The sequence below is a fragment of the Sinohyriopsis cumingii genome, chromosome 1 (genome assembly GCF_028554795.1).
Source record: "Sinohyriopsis cumingii isolate HCF-2022 chromosome 1, ASM2855479v2, whole genome shotgun sequence".
Taxonomy (NCBI): Eukaryota; Metazoa; Mollusca; class Bivalvia; order Unionida; family Unionidae; genus Sinohyriopsis; species Sinohyriopsis cumingii.
In genome coordinates, this window is record NC_142961.1 from 121,125,426 (window position 1) to 121,149,772 (window position 24,347).

The 24,347-nt window shown below is 36.0% G+C and overlaps 2 protein-coding genes across 5 annotated transcripts in view; both read right to left on the reverse strand.

Annotated features, from left to right (window-relative positions):
• LOC149807752 (target of EGR1 protein 1-like) overlaps window positions 1-1,815 on the reverse strand; it is a 36,102-nt gene extending 34,287 nt beyond the window's left edge. Inside the window, exon 1 of the mRNA XM_089970022.1 lies at window positions 1,666-1,815. The gene's annotated coding sequence lies outside the window, so the exon portion shown is untranslated. The remainder of the gene's footprint in view (window positions 1-1,665) is intronic.
• A 12,557-nt stretch (window positions 1,816-14,372) lies between these two features.
• The window catches only part of LOC149807753 (kynurenine/alpha-aminoadipate aminotransferase, mitochondrial-like), a 66,636-nt gene continuing 56,661 nt past the window's right edge, over window positions 14,373-24,347 (reverse strand). For all 4 annotated transcript variants that reach the window (XM_089970103.1, XM_089970073.1, XM_089970084.1 and 1 more), the window contains exon 12: window positions 14,373-21,762. In XM_089970103.1, coding sequence (XP_089826229.1) covers window positions 21,709-21,762 — 54 coding nt within the window. In that variant the 3' untranslated portion in view covers window positions 14,373-21,708. The remainder of the gene's footprint in view (window positions 21,763-24,347) is intronic.

Sequence of the window (24,347 nt, forward strand, 5' to 3'; positions counted from 1 at the left end):
TAAAGGCTAGTGTTTGTTAATCAAAGAACTTTAATTCAAACTCAGACCACTCTTTTATTATTACTATATCAAAATTGCCAAAAGGCAACTTGACTTTTCAGATGGCAATTCATTTTAATAAAAGCAACACAGTGGGGGAAAAGGTGCTAGGATCAACAACATAAAACCGGGATGGTCGGCTGACTGGAAACACTCATATTTTGGAAGGGGAGCCTAATGGGCAAATTAAAGTATGCAGATCCAGAACAAAAAGTTTTAAACTTTTAATATTGATTATCACTGCCTTCTAACAGTGTTTATTACCTTTGTGAAATAGCTGTTACTAGTGCCAACAGATATGATTTGACTGTCATAAAATTAATGAAAAGGTGTAGGCATAATTTTTAATCTTTTCTGACCGAAAGTTTCAAGATTTGTGGGACATAGCACACAAATTAGAGGAGACGTGCAATCCCATGTCCAATGAGCAACACTTATGTCATTTATTCTCAAGTATAATTACTCCTATGGCATCATCAGTGGCCAAAAATATTACAAACTTTAGATTTACTATGGATAACTAAAATCAATTCTTCAAAATGCTATACAGTTTTATAAAAAAGACATCAACTGAAGAAGCAGAAACATACTTAAAAATTATGTTTGTGTGTACAGAAGTAAATGTGTGATCATTTTTGTCTCAATGAAGCAAGTATTTGGTTTACTAATAATACACTTGTCCAGCTTTCTTCTGTACTACAACACAGCATTAACAATCATCTGCTATAGTACAAGTCATTCGTTCAGTACTTCTTAGTTCAGTAATGGGTTTCATATTTTAAAAAATATTATTACTCATCCTTTCTGAGGTCGTTATTCAGTTTATTTGGATCATCATACATCCATATTCCTTTGGAAGGTCATTATTTACACCTCACAAGAAATGTATACAACAAAAATCAATATTAAAGTGCGTGGACATTTTTAGACCAGGTCAAACTAAAAGTGTGATCCATTACAAACTGACTCAATGTTGGAAACTGATGTCACAATGAAAGCTGCGTATTTAGACTTGGTTTCTTTGGCTCAGTTTAGTACCAACATGAAATGAAAAAGTCCAAGGAATCAACAATTTTGTTCAATACATTTTTTCATTAAAAAAAAGCCATTTAAAGTGTAGAATGTTCAACAATCCTGACTGAATTGACTTTGGTTACTCTATTTTAGTATTAAATAATATAATAAAACAATTAAAATGTGTGAACATGACCACAATGACATAACTTGAGTTAGTCTTACAATGTAAGAGATAGCACATGTTGGCTTTGTTTTAGTGCTGACGCCCAAAATATAAATATCAGCATCAAGGTCTTACATGTAGGACTAGACTTGAGTAACCCTCACGGCTTCATTACTACACGGGTTTTTATTTATGTGTTGTCGTGGTATAAATAAGTACCTGCAAGGCATTAAAACATTTATATCTTCTATGCTTATAATAAAAAGAAACTGATGTGCAATTCTCATCATAGAAGCTAAACGTTTCCTTGTGAAAAATACAGTTTACGTTCTTAATGAAAATAGGTAACATCCGCGAAAATACATAACATTTTACTTGATACAACACTTCTTGATCCGAGGGCCAAAAGAGCGACTTAACAGTAGTGTTGCGAAATAAAAATATACCTAAGTTGATAGTCTTAATAGAATGTTTGTCTTCCTTTACGAAAACAGTCTGCTCATTTTGACTCGTAAATCAACGCATGTCATATTTCCACACGGGACGGACCTTTAAAAGCTCACGAGGCGAGGACAAATAGATAATGTTTAGCCGGGATAGTATTTTCGTCTTTAAACTCGATGTATTTTTAAAACTATGTAATATATGCTGTAGATTTTATATATATGTATATATATCGTATCATCATTTGTGAACTCCATTTGAAAGCCAGAAATATATTTTTTAAAAATTCACCCCATTCATATATATAATTTAATGGTCGGTCCCTTTCACAGCAGCAAAGGTGGGTATAAAGTGCGAAAAGGACTCCTTTTCGCGAAAAGGATATACCGTCTGTGAAAAAGACCGAGGATGATGTTACTAACATTTTCAATCAATATTTCTATTTATTTTATGTAGCAACTCATTTCACGTAGCATTTAATAATCTTTAATAACATAAATTTAGTGTTAAACAGGTTCTTTTCGCGAAAAGGACTTGCCGTCTGCGAAAGGGCCCAGTACGTTTTTAATAATGGTTTCAATCAATATTTCTATTTTATGAATTAAATATTTTATGTATTAACTCAATTTACATAACATTTAATATTTCTTTTCAATATAAAGTGTTAATAATGAGTCCTTTTCGCGAACAGAACTTATCTGCGACAAGGAGCCAGTACGTTTGTACAGTTTTAATTAATATTTCTATTTCACAAATGAAATTAATTTGTTTACTAACTCGTTGTACATAGCATTTATTATTTCTTCTTGATTTTATATCAGATTATATTACTCATGCGACCGCGTTTACAACTTTTAGTAGAAACATAAAAAGAACCACCACTGAGTTCTTTAGAAATCCAACGGTGGCCAGCATTAAACTTGCACAAATATTTTTTTTAAAAACAACATAAAAGCGACTAGAGTACGCACATGATTCCACCTATTAATGTTGTATATACAGTATTCGCTCACGGTCATAGCAAAATAAAACCCTCAAACATACCACTGGGGTTACTTGGGTGTACAGGTTCTCCGTGTTTAGTTCTGCAAAATTTAGGATATTTACCAACTATCCATGGCGCCATTCAACTGATGAATTTTCTGGAACTGTGTCAATTGTATTAAATCATGGCACTGAAGAAACATATATACTGGAACAAACTGATCAAAAATTAACCGCAACCACTTACTGGTGGTGTGTGAAATTTGTAGCATCAGTATCTTCACTGGTCACTTAGTTGATTACTTAGAGTGCTAGCACTCGTATAATGCCACCCCCTCAACACCCAAGTCAATGAATTATGATTCCACTTACAGATTCAATCAAACCCATGAATGGCAGCGATTGCTGAGCGATATCATCAATGCCTATATGGCAAAACAAAAGAAAAATTACTGTCGACGCATTGTGGTTGTTGACATTGTTGCCTACACTGCATCAGACGTAGTTGCTGGAACGATGACGTTAATCGGCACATTATCCTCCACCTACGTGATAGCGCCAGTGTTGGGAATCGGTATGGCTGTTATAACAGGTGTTGCTGGTATCGCTAATATCATAGCTAAGAATTTATCGACATGCACGACTGATAAATTACACAAGTATACAGAGTTGCTATCTAAGGTAACACATGCGTACAGCAGATTATCATCGCTGATATTGTCAGCGCTGAATGACTGTATAACTACTGACTGCGAATTTGTTATGATGACTAAAATTTACTATGATGCAACAGGGCATCTCTCAGTGCCTACACCACTACTAGCCTCTGGAAGACATCAATTAGAATAAAGGGTATAAAATTATCATAAATGGCGATGGAAGATCGTGAAATTTGAGTATTGCAAGAACAAATAGCTGAAAATACTGCACCGTCAACCACTAGAATGATACGCATGGCTTCAATGCAACCAGAATTTGATATTAGTTTTCCTACATCAATTCAAACACTGAACGGTAGGTCTCTTGAAATAGCACTGGCACAATTGTGAGAGTATAATAGTTGCCCCAATATTAGATCAACATAGTTTGGTGGATTACCAGCCAATAATTCACTAGTATTTGTGTATAAAAATAAATCCATCTTGGGGCGAGAATCTAAAACTGCAATAACGTTACATGAGCCAATGTTAAGTGCTGCGTTAGAAATATCCACCCCGATTATACCATTGATATCTATCAATCATTGATTCAAATTGTATTAGTGGGGCCAAAAATAGCACCACCAGGACCAGAATGACTACCACAACCACAGCATGCTCATTATCAAACAAATGCAAGAAAATTAAGACCCAGATTACCCGAAAGGTTTACCGTGGTCAGTCAAAAATCAAAACATACTTATAGCTCGGTCTAGTAACTTCACTGACAGACTAGTGCATGTCTTCCGACAATTTTATTAATTGGCCTTACATGGGATCTCCGTGGTGGTGGCCGGTTGGGGCCTCATTGTGTTTACTATGACGCGAATGTTAGACCATTTCTAGACAGTGGTGCACATGAGTACAATCAGGCAACTGATACTCTATGACAATTGCTTTCCAATTATGTAAATGAATGTCCCAACGATTATCTGGTTCAAAAAATCATTGCGTGGATAGTGCATCTAAATATGGTACTATACAATTTTGAGTATATTTACAGAGCCATCATGCACCAAACTTCGATTGACGCCGAAACTGAAAGGTTGTTTCTCGAGCACTTTAGGATCACTGAGGCAGCACTGCCAACTTTCACAATACCAGGGTTTGATACCGAAGAGTGAAAAAAAACACCTCAACAATATCGTCAATGAATATTGTCTTAATTGACATTGGAATGCAATATCCTCTCCATCAGTGATACTCAAACACAATAACGACCCAAATAGGGCTGGATGACATATATCCCCTAGTGTTGTCATGATCACTTCCACGATTTCTGTCAATTTAGTTGCTAATGAGGTCGAAAGCAGTTACCAAGCAGACCTTTAAAAAATCCAAACAAGCAGCCCAAGGCTATATTCTGTATTCCTTTACCCCAGAGGCACCCCTGGACCACCTGATTAATATAGTTTCTGTCAATCCAGTGTATTTGCAAACGCATAACCCCTCGTTGTCCTGCATACACTTTCGCTTCATAGACCAAAAGAATTATCTTTTGGACATGAGAAATGAAGTGTTATCAATCAGCCTTTATGCGCAAGATAGGGTTGTGTAATTAAGATACTAGTCTCACACAAACAAAAAAGGGGGCAAAAATATATTTCATTGAGAGCCCCCCTCCACCAAGGTACTGGCATGATTACTACTACTACTGTGTGTGTACTCCGCAGAGTAAACATATAAAAATAATAATAATAATTATCTTACCCTCCCCCCAGGAGCTAGCTCCTCGACCAGCCAGTCAGTCAGTATTAACAACTACGACTACTACAAAATATTACAATACACTCAATGGCTTGTATAGCCACCGCTCAGTCAGCAGGTCACATTCCTTAGCAGTCAGTCAGCATATGAAAATTGCAACTCTACTACTACTACTACTAATAGCAACATTACAATCTCAGGGTCACAACTTTCCCATGCTAAGCTAGCTAGCAATTATGTAATTTAGAGTAAATCATCTTTGCTTTAAAGCATAAATTTATTTAACTGTAAATTAAAATTAATTTTTTTTAACTTCGTATTCAGCAGTTAACGCTGACCGGATTTTCTCAAAAACGGCAGCCAGTGGGGCGAACAAGGGGACTTGTATATCCTCCACACGTGCAAGAGATAACCTCATCATGTGCTGAATTAATTTAATAATATTCAAATTTTCATTCCTTGTTTCAAATTCATTCATTATATTTTGGGGTTGGAGTTGTTCATTAAATTGTATAATACTCCCTCGCCAGTGGAAGACGGATTATTGTATAATTGCTCAATCTCAGAAATAATCGTAATTATATTTTCGTGATTCATTATACTAATAATAAATATTTGTTTAAATCACATTTGCCATTGTAAAAAGAGAGAGATAGCACAAGCAGAGTGTTTTTTTTGTGCCAGTTTAGTTTACCAGGGGATTGTTGTTGTTGTGCACAATGAAATATTGAAATATTATTCACTAATTATATTTCTTTGACAATGTTGAGTTGGTTACATGATTTGCAACATAGTGAACTGAAGATGGGTCCATACCAAAATATTTGGCAGCTGCATATGTCAATTGAAATATTCGCTCTTCACCTGTCTGTAGATTTAGACACTACCCGCCATGGATACCTCACCTGACCTCCGCAACCTCACTTACAGTTCTCACTTTGTGTAATAGTCTGAAGATCTTGCAAACATTTATTTCTTGGATTCAAATCAATATGATCCATAACAAGATTCGCCCGATCTATCCATTATAACATTCATAAATGAACCTGTGGAAGAGGTAAGTTTTTCCCCAGCACCGAACCTAAGATAGCCAGCATTAATAATGGAACCACTGTTTTTTTGTTTCAACAATTTCAATCACACCCTTGCACGACGCTTCATAATTGCTGATAACAGGATGTGCTCGAAATGGTTGTATTCCAATTTTATCGTTGTTGTTTCCTTGCTCCCATTGTATAATAAATATCACTTGTCTAAATTATAATCGATCGAAGAAAAAAAACACAAAAACAATAATGTGGCACTGGATCACCTACTTTACTCAGGGTCGTTTGATACTAGTATCAAGGATATCAACATCAACGTGAGTGACCAGCATCAAGGCGGGTCGTAGCTGATAAATCAGCCAGGGATGATGATCTCGAAACTCTAGCGAGAAAGTCGGTAACATCCTTGATGACAGCATCATTGATACTAGTATAAGGATTGGAGTGTTTCTGTTGTCCCAGCGTTCATTTTTTTCTTCTTATCATAATACCATTTTAGCGCTCTGTATTTTCTACCTCCACACTCCACGCACATCATCGCCCCCCCCACCCCCTTGTTATGTTTCAAACACGGCTTTGTCCCTAGACTCTTCTTTTGCAAACTTTACATGTGATACGCACAATAAGTACCGTAACATAATTATATAAAAGAGAAATTTACACGATTATCCGTGACAGGGCCCAGGGCCTTTGGTCATCGGAGCAGGCGATTCTATCTTGAGAGATTGACCATGACACCCCTAAGAGCTGGTCCCAAAGATGTGGACCATAGCAAGCGAGCATGCCACGTGCTAGCAGCTAGAGGTCATTTGAAATTACTTCATCATATCCGCGGGGCCAAGATGGGGAAATTCGTGTGTGGTCAACATTGAGAGTCAGACACGACACCACTCCTGGTGCTAGTCACCAGATTGATGCTACAATAAATGACCAACTAACAGCAAAAATCGTGGATTATTTACATGATGGACAAGGATATTTTTAGAATAAAATGTATTTTGCCATTGACGACAATGGCAATGTAACTTGGATTATCCATGATAAACGTGACCTTGTTCGTGAATCACAAAACCGCGGGGGTGCGAGCACCAGAGATGGGGATGGTTGGGTGGCTGTGTTAGATAGAAATTCTAGACCAGGAATGTTAACTGGAATTAGCAAACCCAATTACTAAAAGGCATATCCAACGACTGCAGTGGTTTATGCTATTTATCCGTTAAATGAGCCTGATGTCAATGCGGCTGCACCAATGCAAGGGACGCTAGTGACCCCGGTTGGTGGCATTTTAATCTGTGTCACCCAGAGAATCACAGAACACTTTAAAAATGCATTACGAGGGAAGGAACTGACAACATTTCATGATTAAAAAAATCAATGGGAGGCTAGAGTGCAATCAAGTGGGGCCACAATTAGCGATATTGCTGAGTTTAAAAAAAGACCTTAAGATATCCAAAATGGTTAAAACAATAACCAGCGATGGTTTTCTACAGTGCTAAGTACTTGAAAAATGGAGCTCCGATCACAATAATTGACCATTACGCTCATGCTTGGAGATCAAGTATAACAATATTTCCACGAGATAAACGAGTTAGATATGCTCCTGGTTCTTTCAGCACTGGTTATGACACTGGGGGGATATATTTGAATAAAGTTGTGAGATCAGTAAAACTGATCCAGTGTCTGTGTGGTTGTTTCAGAGTGATGATGAGCAATGACAATTTGATCAGTTTGTACGACCATGCAGGGATCTTTATCGTGCTGAATCTCTTCATACAACAATGACTGAAGTTGCACGAAAATAAACTGCCGACAACGAAAAGATCGAACGATTACGGAGTAATTGTTTTCCTGTTCCGTCTATGGTTGCTCATTTTGCTCAGAAGAAAAATTCATGGAGACCATTTTATCAAACCGAATCAGGCGATAAATCCAAACGATTACTGTGTGAAAAATGAACGTGGCTGGGTTCCAATAGTATTATTATGAAATATGCTTAATTTGGCGATATTGTTATCGCTGACAGTGAGTGAGGCAATAATTTTGTATCGGCCACAAAAACAGGTTTGGATGCCAGAACCCATTGACAACTGCGAGACGTCGCTTGCAAAGGATTTGGGCAGAAAAATCATTCGTAAATTTACACAAGGAGCCTCACTGCATCATCGATGAAGCTGTACATGATTAATTATCGATGAGGCTGAACTTGATTTTATAATCAAAAACGCAACGTGCAAATGCACGCTTGTGTACACAGAGAGTGTATTCTTGAGCAATGAAACTATGCTGGGTACTATTGTGTGTTACTATGATGGGAATTCTTGGCAAAATACTTATTTAAGATCTTCGATGTTAGCATGTTTCCATAAATCTTATATCAGTAATAAACACATTTCCTGATACAGCGGTCAGAGTCGCCACAGATTCATTTTGTATCGATAAAACAAATATTGGATTGTTAGATGAATGTGATACAAGGGCTGGAGATGCTCCATGGGGTAGAATGAAATGATCCTTGATTATTCAGAATCTGCAGATTACAAGCTACTACCTGAATATTACAGGATCTCACAGCTGTCACAACAGTCATCAGCGCCACCTGTAGATGATTCTGTTGCTAGGCATAAAACTATTTATCTTCATGGGCCAGGTGGTTCCGGGAAAACGACACGCGCAATAAATCTGTTTCTGAACAATGATATGGTTGTGATGATGCCTACTCACCGGCTCGCCAGAGAGATGAAACAACGAGGGGTTAAGTCACATACCTATCACAGTTTCTTTCAATGGAAGGGAGACACCTGGACCCAAGAATGGATGGGTAAGAAATATATTCCACCATGTTGGCCAATTCTGTGCGTCAGGTAATACTGTGCAACAATAAGTCATTTCTGTAAACATTGGATCACATGTATTTTGGGTCAAAAATCCACTTTGTATCAAGAAAGAATGATGTACTTTAATTAAGAAAAGTGATATTCATAAAGTGTACAGAAATATACCAGATTTCGACTCGAAAGGCATAGGAAAATATGATTTCTAAATGTCAACATGAAGACCCACTCCATGACCTTCTTGAACCTGTAACCCAGAAAATCCTATTTATTATGTATCTTTTAGAATCATACAAATAAATACATTATATAAAAGATGGAAATTTATACCGTAAAAAATTCTGCATCTTAATCAAAGTTTCCAATTTTGCAAGAAGTTGTCTCACATGTACAATATAGTCTGCTACCCAATGTGTCAACTTGCAGCTAGAACAGTATTCTCAAATAATTCCCCGGCGTATAGTCTCTTTCTAAATGCTTGAGTAATTCTTCCCCATAAACAAGACGTTGTAAACACGTTACATCATATTCATTGTTGTTTCTCTTCCACATAATTTATTTTGTATAAAATGTTGAACTTTACTACAAAAAATTAAAGATCGCTTTAGTTTGCTTAATATCTCTTGCCATTTATTGGCATTGTTAGGTTGAATTTTGTAAAACTAGCTATCATCTGACCTAATTACTCGACTGAAATGCTGACAGAAACAGTCAAAAGTAATGTATTTCATTTATGTAGCCCGATGGATAAACATTACATCTTTTCAAAGTTGTGCGCAGAATAGGCCTACATATTGCAAGTCACGAAAACATGTGGGGTGGTATCCCATGTGTCCAAAATTAATAATATTTTGAACAGAATATTCTGGTGACAATTGCCTCTTTTCAAATGGTAAGCTTTGCAGTATTTTATTTTCATTAATCATTCAAATTCGGTATGCGTTTTGTTTGGAGACAGAAACCTTAGATGCGCAGAAATGCCCAACGGCATTGTTCCTAAGACTATTATATGGGATGAGATATGCACTGTATTGGTGGACATGTTAAAATATTTCTTCAATGTCTGTTGACGAAAAATACAGCCTTGGTTATGTGCAGTGATCATGGCCACCCCCACCCCATTTTTGACGGCGAATCCCCACATCGCTGGTTAAAAGAATATATTGATTATTATAAAGAAATGCTCGAGGACTGCAGGGCAATTGATGAGTTGTTGAAAGAATTTAAAACGTTAATACAACTGCAGCTGGATAGGGTTCAGTGCTCGATATTGCATAAAGTAATTCCAGAAACAACAAATGAGGATTTTTGGAAGTTATGGCATCCTAGTGACCTGATAGTTGCATCAAGGAAATGTGTTCGTGATTCACTTCAGCAGTGATTATTTCTGCTTCATCAAGAAAAATATCCAGGTCTACATGTCCCATTGTGTTATCACCCAGCTGATACACGTAAACAAAGTATTGGTGTATCGATTCCTGGAACAAATGAGAAAAAAAAATTGTACTGAATGATATTGTTGTCGTCGATGTGGGTGTGGTTGAGAAAACTCTCACTGCTGAAGCATCGTATTGGACCCTAGGATATGCTATAACTGTTCATTCATCCCAGGGATTAACTATTTCTGATACTACGATTTGGATTATCGATGACCATACTGAATGGTAAAATTTAGTTTATTTATCCGTACCAAGAGTGACGAAACTGTCTTAACTACAGAGGGTTATCCCTGAATTTATTCAGGATAACTGCACCATTGTGGCCAAGGGTCAAACTCAGGACATGAGTTTGATCTTCATGTGTCGGTGATCATGATGCTACAACAACAAAAATAATCACTGTGCTAGCATTTACACTCTTTCTGTAAACTGCAGGTCTACCCGCGGATCTTTCCACGCTGGAAATTTTATGTGCATTTACACTCTTTCTGTAAACTGCAGGTCTACCTGTGGATCTTTCCATGTTGGAAATTTTATGTGCATTTATACTCTTTCTGTAAACTGCAGGTCTGCCGGTGGATTTTTCCTTGCTGGAAATTTTATGTGTATTTACACTCTTTCTGTAAACTGCAGGTCTACCCGTGGATCTTTCCACGCTGGAAATTTTATGTGCATTTACACTCTTTCTGTAAACTGCAGGTCTACCTGTGGATCTTTCCATGTTGGAAATTTTATGTGCATTTATACTCTTTCTGTAAACTGCAGGTCTACCTGTGGATCTTACCACGCTGGAAATTTTATGTGCAGTTACACTCTTTTATGTGAGGTTGCTCTTTATTTACTACCTCCTTCAAAGTCTCCAGGCTCATATAAATATCTGATAGTCACGTTACCTAGTAAAGGTCATGTTGTTGTTCTGGTATGTGTTTTTTTGTGATTGCACTGATAGCTTTCATAGAAATTCAAATTGCAATTTTATTATTTAATGCGGCTATTACACTTGGTAGTCTTGTAACCCATTCAAGAGATCATGTGTTGTTGGAAATTTCTTGAGTGTATTGATATCAAAATAATTGCTCAGCAAGTCTTCAATTACATCATTCAACGATTGCCTGATCATGATGTAACACAGTGTGATTTTGATGTTGTTTCATCATCGATGTTATTGCACCAAGAAATTCTTTGCCATGATCTAACTGTAATAACTGGTCATTGCAAGGGCCCTCATCGATAAATTTGTTCAAACACAGATGCTAATTCGCTGGCTGTTTTAGCGGATAATGGTTCTGCTTCTTTGTATCTACCTGCAACATCAACAACAATTAATGCATAATTGTTGTTGTTGTTGTTGTTGTTGTGGGGTTTAACGCCATTTTTCAGCACGATAGGCTATACATGGCGGCCAGTATTAATGGTGGAGGAAGAACCCGGAAAACCCCGGAAAGAACCACCGACCCACGAGAAGCTACTGGCAAGCTTTCTCACATGCCCACATTGGCTGAATCTTTGACTCGAACCGCCGCAGACAGAGGTGAGATGGCAGTGATCCGTAACGAAGAGCGCTTTAGACCACTCGGCCACTCGGGGCCCCGCATAATTGTATGTGTGTGATTAACGTCTGCCAGTTTTCATGCGGTAAAAACAAAATATCGGCCTGATGAACTTCATTGGGGGGTACTGACATCAAAATGACAATATTAAATTTGTTTAAGGGGTGGTAGATAAATATGTACCATACTGACTGTTGTCCTAACCAATCTGCAGCTGCAGCATGTGCAACCCTTTCAGCGTCAGCAAGTTTACTAAAACAGCCCTACCCCTCCAGTACTTAGCATTTACATGGCAGTACTGCAGCTGTCTTCTTGGCATGGAAAATTTGTGTGATAAAAAAACAGCCTTTATTTGCATGATCTAGCATGTACATGTATCAACCTGTTCTAATCTGCTGCATTATATCTACCAACTTTGTGTACATACATGCACAGTAGATATAGCTCTCCCTCGTTATAACACACTTGATTGTAATATTGTTCCAGATAATTCCCATTACCCAAATTATACCAAGGCATAACAATATGGGTTGTCTAACCAAGTAGTTTGATTCATTTGACTTGTCTCACCAATCTTCAAGTAGTTTGATTCATTTGACTTATCATACCAATCTCCAAGTAGTTTGATTCATTTGACATATCACATCAATCTTCAGGTAGTTTGATTCATTTGACATATCACATCAATCTTCAGGTAGTTTGATTCATTTGACTTATCAGACCAATCTTCAAGTAGTTTGATTCATTTGACTTATCATACCAATCTTCAGGTAGTTTGATTCATTTGACTTATCATACCGATCTTCAAGTAGTTTGATTCATTTGACTTATCACATCAATCTTCAAGTAGTTTGATTCATTTGACTTATCATACCAATCTTCAGGTAGTTTGATTCATATGACTTGTCTTACCAATCTTCAGGTAGTTTGATTCATATGACTTGTCTAATCAATCTTCAAGTAGTTTGATTCATTTGACTTGTCTTACCAATCTTCAGGTAGTTTGATTCACTTATGCAACTAATATGAGAAATAAAGTTTAACTGGAAGCACAAGTTCTTTAGCTGTTAAATATTGGGTTGTGTCTTAATTTGCAACATTTTCCTTTATGTGTAAAGCACTTGTAATACTTTCCAATTACCTTGAGATATTGCCTTGTAAAAAGTGTATTGGGCTGGGAACACACACCCTAAGCAATACAATTATCACTATCGTAATTTGAAATTTAGGTTGCACCTTCATTTCTTGCAGGCACAAGGATTCCAGCCTTAAGCTAATTTATTGACATGTTCCAATTCATGGCTGCATTGATGGAGCTAACGGACATATCGTTTACCTGAAGTGTTTAGCTGATAATTTGGCTCAAACTGCAATTGGCTATTTTCAAGAGGATGTAAATGGTTTTAGTATGCCATCATGAGTTTGAGCTGATAAGGAAGTTAAAACTATTTACGTATTTACTTTTGTCATTAACATGAAATATGTCTGTACATGTTTCTTAACATCACTGAGCATCCACATTCAGTGAAATAAAGTGACTATGGGCAGCGACAAAGTATAGTAAAGCTATTGAAGTCACTCAACAAATTTATGGAAGACTCCGGATTCTTTGCAGCTAGGATGAAGTAGATCTTTACTTCTGCTATTTTGTTTTCCGACTCTGAAATCAGTGCTCTTTAGATGACTTCCATCGTTAATGGCACAATCACAGACCAAGTTAAAAAGGGCCATCAATCTTCTCTTACCCATTAAAACCAAGGCGTCCTACACTCAGCCAGCTTATGTGATGATGTTACTGGAATACAGAGATTTGAAGCATACCTTAATGGCCTACTGGAGAGATTGATACTGTCATTCTCTGAGTGATGATGCCAATCTTGTAATAAATCATATATGCACATAAAAAGTTAAGTTACATAACTATTGACTTATCATGAAAACATTCTAAAAATAATCTTTTCTTGTTCCTAAAATTAAAGTTCTATTAGTTCCGAGATGTTGTGATCAAATAATTTTTTTGCATTTTTCATAATTTACATCATAATCCATGCTAAAAAAGTGCTTTGCCAAGCGCTTTGTTGATTTACATACAGATAACAAGGATACCCCAACAAAAGTAATGCAGTCAGGGACAATTTTCAACATTACAAACAAAGCAGGAGCCATAACTCCTAAAAAAATTTGCTGTAAAGTGTTAACAATTGAGTTTTACCTAGTTCTAATTAATAATTCCCAATCATGGCACTATGGCACAATTAATAGTTCCCAATCATGGTACCATTAATAAATGTTTAAGTGTAATCAAATTCATGACAGGGTACTAATTCAAATGGGATCTATCAGGACATGACTGGAATGAAAGACATCACAAGGAAGCTATGCTGGATGGTCACTGCCACTGTTACGGATAGTAAATGTGATGGGAAGTGATTAATAAACCACAAAATGCCTGAATGAAATAACATTTCCCAGATTTAATTTCGCAATGACAAAGTAAAACATATAACATTATTTTCATCTAATAGCAAATAAAAGAAATCTTTATTGTGATAACATTTTCCAAATATAAACATATATCCTGCCATTGCTTTATTTATTATTATGTAGTGCATAAATTCTCTGATTAAGTCTATACAGTCTTGTTAGGAATTAATACAAATTAAACTTCACCAATGTTTAATAAATATAAATTCTTACCCATAAGTTAGTTTTGATTGATAAAGTACTTCAAAAACTACTGGGATGATATACATCTGGGATAGAAGAGCATGATGGGATAAACACTGATCGACATGTCAGTCTGTCTTCTGCTCTATGACCAGTAGAGTTAAACACATGAGAATAACATGCTTTTTCATTTTAAGCAATGTTTAATACATCTTTAGAATATATAGCATCTGCCCAATTTTTGTACACAACACACCTTTATTCCAAGAAGCACACACACACTGAAATTCAGTGATAACTGCTGGAAGTTTAGTTCTAACATGATTTTCAAGCAATGTTTTATGCAAACCTGAAAAATTTAGTTTAAAAACAAAAACAGTTCACTATACACTTTCATGTCCCATTGTACCAAACACTACAAGTCTGGATAATCAAAGATAATAAACCTTGGAAAGTAGGTTACCACAGCCCAATTTGAGAGTTTGACACTTCTTCATCCTCATCCTACAAGATTTATGTGTAAAGTTATAGCCCAAATAGGGTGAACAGATGAATGCACAGATGCATGGCCAGTGTATACATATTGTCTTTGTCTTTTAGTGTATCAAGTAACAACAATAATGACATTAAAGCTAATATTAATAAAATAACTGTAGTACACATTCATATCTGATCCCTTTCTTCTTGGGCCTGAATTTTACATAGCTAAGAAAAAAACTTTAACACTTAGGTAAATCTAGTGTGTGAACAGCTGTATGGACATGTATATTGATGTTACTATGATCATTATGTTGAACTTCTGTCAAGGCATACTCAATGCTTGTCAAGCTTCTGCCATGGCAGACTCATTGCTGTGTCAAGCTTCTGTCAAGGCAGACTCATTGTTGTGTCATGCTTCTGGCAAGGCAGACTCACTGATGTGTCAAGCTTCTGTCAAGGCAGACTCAATGCTATGTAAACTTATGCCAAGACAGACTTGTTGTTTTGTCAAGCTTCTGCCAAGGCAGACTTGCTGCATTGTCCAGCCATTGCCAAGGCAGACTCATCACTATGCTGAGCTTCTGAGTTTAAATCTCTAACAAGGCAGATTCAACAATAAAACTGTAATGAATTAAGCCTACAAGCACTACTAAACAAGAGAAAATGAGACTCAACATTATGAAATACCTGAGACAAAAAAAATGCCCCCAAATGTATAAATGACATAAAATGACAAAATGATTTAAAGCTGAAAACAAGTGCATTTCCAGTGTGATCACAGCTAGTACAAATGCCTGCATTCTTTTGGATTGAGGTTTAAAATTTTGTTAAAAAGCACATGAAAGACTGGAAAAATGAAACAGGTTGAAATTGACCAGGCAGATTGTGAGCATTTTTATGGTATTTTTGTAACATATCCACAAGCCCCGAATAACACTAAAACACGAATCATATTGGCTAAGACAAAGCTATGGCCTCTAAGTTAAGCACATGATCAGAATATAGTTGTAAAATGTGAGACCAACCTCAATGTAAAAGGTTGAACAAGCACGTCGCAGAGCAAATGTCTCAGCTTTTAAATGATTTGTTCTATGATTGAACAAAATCTGTCAAGGAGTTTAGACAAAAAAAACATAAGTTTTTGCTAACAAAATTCTTCATGCATATTTCATCATTCTTGATAGGTGCAGCTGCAAGTTATGATACACAAAATTCCAGGCACGATTTGATACTTGCTGTAGGCAACATGAAATACTAGGTGGAATCAGACAAAGCATCATGGGCAGACATAGATGTGATGTCATCAACAATAATGGAAATTGCCAAACTGATCTGTGAGTATGCAATGACCTAGTTGTGGGAAGTACCCTATTCCCTCATAACGACATCTACAAGTACACTTGGACATACCCTAATGATGGAGACATATCTCTGATTGATGGCAGCCTTATCAACAGGAACTGAGGAAGTTCACTGATAGATGTATTTGCCTTCAGAGGAAGTGATGTCAACAGCAGACACTACATGCTTGTCTCAAGATTATGATGAAGGAAAATGAGAAGACCTGACTGAGACAACTAGACTGAGATAAGAAAAGTAAGGTTAGTAAAACAGCTAGATTTCTTTGTTGCATGGGTGAACAATGGAGACAAAAGGCTGCCATCTACATGTTCTGTATTTCAGAGGTGAAAGCACAGTTTCTCACAGAACTTGAGAACAGATTCAGCACACTAGCCAACCTGATGGAAACATGTTCTGCTAATCCAAAGACACAATCCAAATGGAATTCAGTCTCAGAGTTATACGATGAAATAAGCAAAATGATACTGGGTTTCAAGGAAGGAAAAATCAATAAGTGGTTATTATGTGAGACCTGCAAGATAGTCCATGTCAGAAGAGATCTGAAAAGACTACTGAACACCAAATCTGTAAGAATTCAGGAACAGCTCCAGACAGTCAACAAACTGAAAGATGGAGGAATAAAGAGAAGTGCCACAAGAGTCAAAAGAGTCTACATTGACAGCAGGGCAGTGGAAGTTGAGCAAGCAGCAGAATGAGGAGAGATGACTACCATCTATAAAATTAGCAGAGATCTGTGCTGAACAAAGGAATAGCAATCAAAGACTGGAATTGCAAACTAAGACACAACTGCCTGAGAGATGGATACAACTTTTTAAGAACATCCAGTGAACTGACAGGAACCAGAAACACCAGCAGATCAGTCACTGACAGTCTCACAAAATACAAGTCCCCATCAGAGACTGAAATAGAAAATACCCTAAAGTCCATGAACAATGGATAAACTCTAGGATCAGACAACATCTATGCAGAGTTTTTGAAGGCCATACCAACAGCAGTGAAAACCCTTTCATTTTTTCTACCTGTATATGGACTGAAGAAACAATTTCTAAAGACCAGGCCAAGTGACTCATCATCAAAGTTCCAAAGATTTTGAAAATTGTGACAGTTGGCATGGTATGATTGTCCTCTCTGTGTCCAGTTAAGTCTTCTGCACAATCCTACTCCTGTGAATCAATCAGGCTACCTGTATTCCTCCTACAACTGAGAGGGGCTGGATTCAGACAGGAAGAGGGTGCACATATAGATATGTATTTTGCATTACATCACAGAGCAGAACATTCATTAGATGGAATGCTCCACTGTACATCAGCTTCACTGAATTCTACAAGGCCTTTCATAGCATATACTGCAACAGCTTATGGAATGTTTTGGAATCATACTGCATTCCGGAGAAAATAATATATATATATATATATATATATATATATATATATATATTTCAACTTATAAGATGAGTCCAACTGCAAACTGCACAGACCCTTATCTGCTGTCACATAATGCACCTGCAAACAGCACAGACCCTAATTAGCTGTCACATAATGCACCAGAAAATTGCACAGACCCTGATCTGCAATTGTATATGATACTGTAGATCAGGATCTTTGCTTTGTAGTTTGACTTGACTTATACCAGGAATGTACAGTCAGCAAGCCAAGAAACACAAGCAAGGACATCCAGTCACTGACAAACAAAGCTCAACATGTCTACTGTAGACCATGACCCATCTGGAAATCTCAGCAGCATGACCTCAAAACCAAAGTAAATTTCTAAAATGCCTGTGTAAAATCCATCCTCCTCCATTGATTAGAAACTTTGGAGTATCACAACAGATATGAACAAGCTTTCTGCTTTCCACAATGGTTGTCTTGACAGATTATGCTGGATCTTCTTGCTGAAAAAGACCACAAACAAAGATCTTTACAAGCAAACCAACTTGTTGGACATGCCTTTTAAAATGGCTAGGACATGTCCTCTGATGTCTCCCAACAGCATTCCCAGAACAGTACAGAGATGGATGTCCCAGATTCAAAGAAAACAAGGAAGGCTGAGGATGACCTGGCAACACACAATGATGACAGACCTACAGGAGTATGGCCTGGAACAGGGTGAGGCAGAGATGGCAGTAAAGTATGGGCAAAGTGGAGGAGGTACATTGTGCATTATGTTACAGCATAAATCAAGAGGATTAAGTCATTTCAGTGATAATGACCCCAAGATCAAAGGGTTAAGAAAGTATGTTGCACAATGATTTACATTAGCTAATAATGATTCATGCCAAGTAAAATGATACCATTTCATGGGGTTTAGGAAATGTCAGTAAAGGAAAAAATCAATCACAACCATAACTGCTGATTTTGCTGTCATCAGCCATGGAAACTGATTCATGTGTCTCACTTTCCCACTATTATGGGCTAAACAAAAAACAAACTGACCCTCATGATGGACCAATGGTCCATAGCCCTATAAAGTATTACATAAATATGATAAACAATGGGTCATTTTAGGCCATGAAAAAAAATCTGATGACCTCTTTGAATATTGCTATTGGAGCAAACAAATGACACATTCTTGACACATGCTTGTCTTACAAATAGTACAAAGACCATCCCAGGATAATCGAGAATAAGATTTTTATTTTCAGAACCAGAATGCCTGGTCTGTATGTCAAGCCCACAATCACAGCACTGTTGTAAATAATGTGACCTTGATCCCAAGGTCAAAAGGGGGGAGTGTACATGTTGCAGAATTAACTGTCTTAGCTTCATAATGATTCATCTAATGTATGAACAAAATCCGATAATGGCTTTAGGAAATATAAAAAAATTAAAGATTTGTAACTCAAACATTAATGCAAATTTTCTGTGACTAGGATCTTGACCCCAAGACCAAAGGGTGGGAGTGAATGTTGTAGAGTGAATTATCCTAGTTTCTTAGTGATTCATTCCATGTATGAACAAGATCCATCAAGAGGTATAGGAAATATAACCAAATGATTAAACTTTAAGAAAGACATTAAGGTTAATTTTGCATGACTATGACCTTGACACTAAGGTCATATACAGCAAGCAGTTTTATCACGAGAAGAATTGCTTTTCACTTCATAATGATTAATGCAAAAATAAAAGTAAAATCAATATAGGCTGTAAAAATATTAGCAAATGAAAAATACTATTACCAAAACCTTAATGCAAATTCTTTTATGACTGTGACCTTGACTTTGAGGTAAAAAGGACAAGCTAGCATTTCCTATAATGAATTATCTTAGCTTCATAATGATTCATGCCAAATGTGATGAGAATCTATCAACAGGTCTAGGAGATGTATGCAAATGAGAAACATGAACCAAAACTCTAACATATTTCGATGCCAATGAAGCTACCAATGTTAAAGTGAATTCCATGTCTGACTTCTCACTAAAAATGGGCTTGGCAATAAAGCAGCTCAATCATAGCTAAGAGATGTTCAAGTAAAATATACTTGAGACACTTAATGTGGAGTAATCATCTTGAGATACCATTTACAATTGTATAGCTTTCATATGAACTCTTGAGTAATCAGAGTACCCTGGCATATATATCAAAAAAGGAATCTTCTCTAGGTACCATGTTTGTTTAAATGGAACAGCCCTAATTGCATCTTAGACAAGATAAATGAGATATACTTTTTACTTAAGACTATAACTGATTCTCCAAAAAAGCATTTAAGAGATGAAGATTTAAGCCCATTAACCAGTCGTTACCATTGAATAACAGAATCCCAGAGTAATTTCCTTGAAGAAACTGCTTAAATACCAAACTAAATACTCGCATCAATACTGATGATACTATTTTCACGAATGGTTTAAAGTAAATTACAATATTACTTTTAATGTTGCATATGAAACAGTAGCACATCCATCTCCATTCAATACATCAAAATTATATAAAAAAGTGGGCATGGCATCGCATGCTATCTACCTAATAGCCAAATGCAAGAGAAACTGGCCTTGAAATCTGGATCAGTGTGATGCTTTTTATGTAAATTTCTTCCAATTCCAGTAGTAATTGCATATGTTACAAGAACAACTGTTTCCAAGTTTTTCTTTATTTTACCATCTTATGGCATGTCAGCACCATTTGTCTTATTTTGAAAGGAATTTATGCCAAGATGTTCTAATATGTGTTAATATGCAATCGAAGACAGCAAAATATGAACAATGTGTTAATATGGTATCTCAAGACAGCAAAGTATGAACAAGGTGTTAATATGGTATCTAAAGACAGCAAAGTATGAAAATCTGCGTCAATATGCAATCTTGAAGACTGCAAAGAACAAACCGTGTGCATTAATATGGTATCTCAAGACAGCAAAGTATGAACAATATGTGTCAATATGCAATCAAAAGACAGCAAAGAATGAACAGTGTGTTAATACGCAATATAAAGACGTCAAAGTATGAACAATATGTATGTGTTAATAAGGTATTTAAAGAATGCAAAGTATGAACAATATGTGTTAATATGTATCTAACACAGCAAAGTATGAACAATATGTGTTAATATGTATCTAACACAGCAATGTATGAATATGTTTTAATATGCAATCTAAAGACAGCAGAGTATGAACAATATGTGTTAATACGTATCTAACACAGCAGTGTATGAATAATATGTGTTAATATGTATCTAACACAGCAATGTATGAATATGTTTTAATATGCAATCTAAAGACAGCAGAGTATGAACAATATGTGTTAATATGTATCTAACACAGCAGTGTATGAATAATATGTGTTAATATGCAATCGAAAACCAGTAAGGTATGAATAGACTAAGTCACTACAAGGGTAAACAGCCAAAAAATCTCAAATGCAGTATTAGATAAGTTTTAATTGCAAATGTAACTGAACAAAAACAAAGCAAAACTAAAAAGGAAAATGACTAGTCCTTTTACCTCTTTACTGCTTAGCAGACTGCACATAAACTAGTCCACAGGTGTGATTGTCTGTGCATCAGAACTTATGGCACTTAAAAATACTGTAAGAAAACATATATACTAATACTTCAATATCTGTAATGTTGCTCAAGTAACAAATTATCTTTATTACACCACCCCTAATCAAACAACAATTTGATATGGACACCAGTGACACCACATGGTATTTCTGATGTGTTATCAAATTCAAGTTCTCTGTGAAACATGGTGCAAAATTAATGTCCAGGGTCACATGATGTTCATTGCTTTGAATAAACTATCAATTGCCAGTCTGTTGATACAGGTACCATTCCACACCTGAATTACTCTATGATGGATTTAGCTGTTCCTCTCTTATCAGGGATGCCAGTCTCTCAAAGGCCTGTAAATGAAAGTGTCATTTTCAAAACAATTCACTGTACAGCTACAAAATACTTATCGTTATTTACTTATAGGGTATTATATATAGCATTGCTTTTAAGTCTTTTTACCAACAACACAGACCTTGACCTGCAAATATTGTGCCAGCAGATCAAGGTTCATGATGTTTGTTCTACTGATTACTCCTAACAAACTGCATAGACCAAGATCTACCAGAGCGTTATGTGATAGCAGTTCTGGGTCTGTGCACTTTGCAACTGGACTGAACTTAGATGCAAGTATAAATATTGTAACGGCCGAGCTAGGTCCTGATAATACTATCTTGGAGTATCGCACCAGGGATGAGTATGCTTCTTATCAGCTGACTAAAGGAGGGGGAGAATGGAGTAAACTCGAACTCTTGATTTCTTTTCAGCCATAACACAAGATGATTCAATTATTATGAAACAGCGAATAAAGTCAGTTCATGACCATGACAGTCTTGTTGTTTTTCTCCTAAGCCAAAATACTATCATTGTTTGGGGGTACAGTATGGTATATGATAATTTCAGGCAAGGTCAGGGTACACATTAGCACTATACTATTAGTTCGTTATATTATTTCTTCTGATGAGTGATATATTAGAGTTACCATATGTGGATTTAGTTGTAATAAAGGTCACTATAGAAGAGAAACTATGACTTGATTGTAATTGTGAAATGTAAAAATCTGCAAGGAAAACACTTGCTTGACTTTACACTTCAACTTTAGCGTAATACTTATTTGAAGTGAATTGGTATAAATGGAAGTAAATTGGCTGTCAAGTTGGTGAGGAAAAAAACTCACAATGACTTAGACAACTAATACATTATAAAATATACACATAACTTATGTTTTAAAGATTGCTAGAATAATCAAGTATTGTTGAATTGAACTTAGAATGTCAAGTCAGTGAGGAAAACACTCACAATGACTTAGACAACTAGTAAATTATAAAATAGACAAATAACTTATGTTTTATAGATTGCTAGAATAATCAAGTATTGTTGAATTGAATTTAGAATGTCAAGTCAGTGAGGAAAACACTCACAATGACTTAGACATTTTATTTCCCTAAGAACTTTGTTGGACCTATAATTTAGGAAAAAGGAATTATATATCTGTAATGTAGCGAAACTCTTCTGTATGTCTTTAGCTTCATAAAACTAATTAAATAAAGAAAATAAATAAAGAAATTAATAAAAGCATGGGTCTGTGAGGACAACACTCACTTGACCATATAAATGAATTTCAAATAACAAATGATTAAACAATATCTATTTTGCTTGTAAAATAAATTAGAAATGACTAGAATGTGTATAATTTGGAAGAGAGAAAGGAATTAAAAATAATAAAAAAATAACTTAAATAAAAATTGATTTGTACTTAAATAAACTTTATAAAAATATTTACTGTCCAAAATATTGCCTAAAGTTACTTAATTCTCTAATAAACTAAACAAAACAAAATAAAAAAAATAAAACTCACAATAACTGTGACGTACCTAGTTTGATGGCTGCTAGCTGACTGAACCCCCTCAAGCAGCCCACAAAGCCTTATATACTCCTGACAAAACCCACAATACTCACAAAACCCACAATACTCACAAAACCCACAAAACCCATAATACCCACAAAATTCACAATCCTTGTTGGAATATTCAAACCAGCATGCGCTGGTATTGCATGTGTATATTTAGTTAATTTTCACAGTGAGTATTTATGGAAATTACCAGCTGGATATTTTACACATTGCTACATTGCGACTGAATTGCCATAAGTAAAAATAGAAAAAGAAGAAAAAATCAGTTTTGTATTTCGCGGCACATACCGTGTTAGTCTGTCACTCATAGCAATGGTTCGGAAACCATGTTATGCACTCTTACAATATTACCGAGGTAGACCGCATGAAAGTGTAGTCAACAGTTATATGTACCAAAGAAATAAAGAAGAAGAAAAACAAACTTAAATGTGATGACGTATACAAATGAAACATCAGGGACTATAAACACATTGAGTATGTAGTGTACAGTCTTAGGCGGTTAACTAGAAATAGGCATTAATCAAATTATCAAGGATGATACTCCCTATTTTCGCTATCACAAAAACACGTAGACTATACCAGCTAACTATTAATCGACAAGTAAACAAAACACAGGATCCTAGAAAATAGTAATGTCAACTCATTTGAGCAGTTCACTGCTAATGCACTGATTTATAATTTTAAAAAAAAATCCAGACTGAATTGGACGGCTTGTATCAATAGTGTTTACCAGATATACACGTGCATACATCACTCCCTAAATGCAGGTTATTACAAACTATAGTCTGATAATACAAACCCGTTTGTTTGTACCCCCCTACCAATTTAAATAACGGAAACATTTAATGTGATAAAAAGTGCAAGGAACTTAGTCAATTCATTCACTGATTTATAGTTTCTAACCTGACTCTGAGTAGAGTGGCCCTAACACCGGTCATCTTATGCACGTTTCATGCTTAACAGAAGTTTTCAATGTAATAGACAGACATACTCGGATCCATTTCCAGTTTCTGGACAAGTCCATTT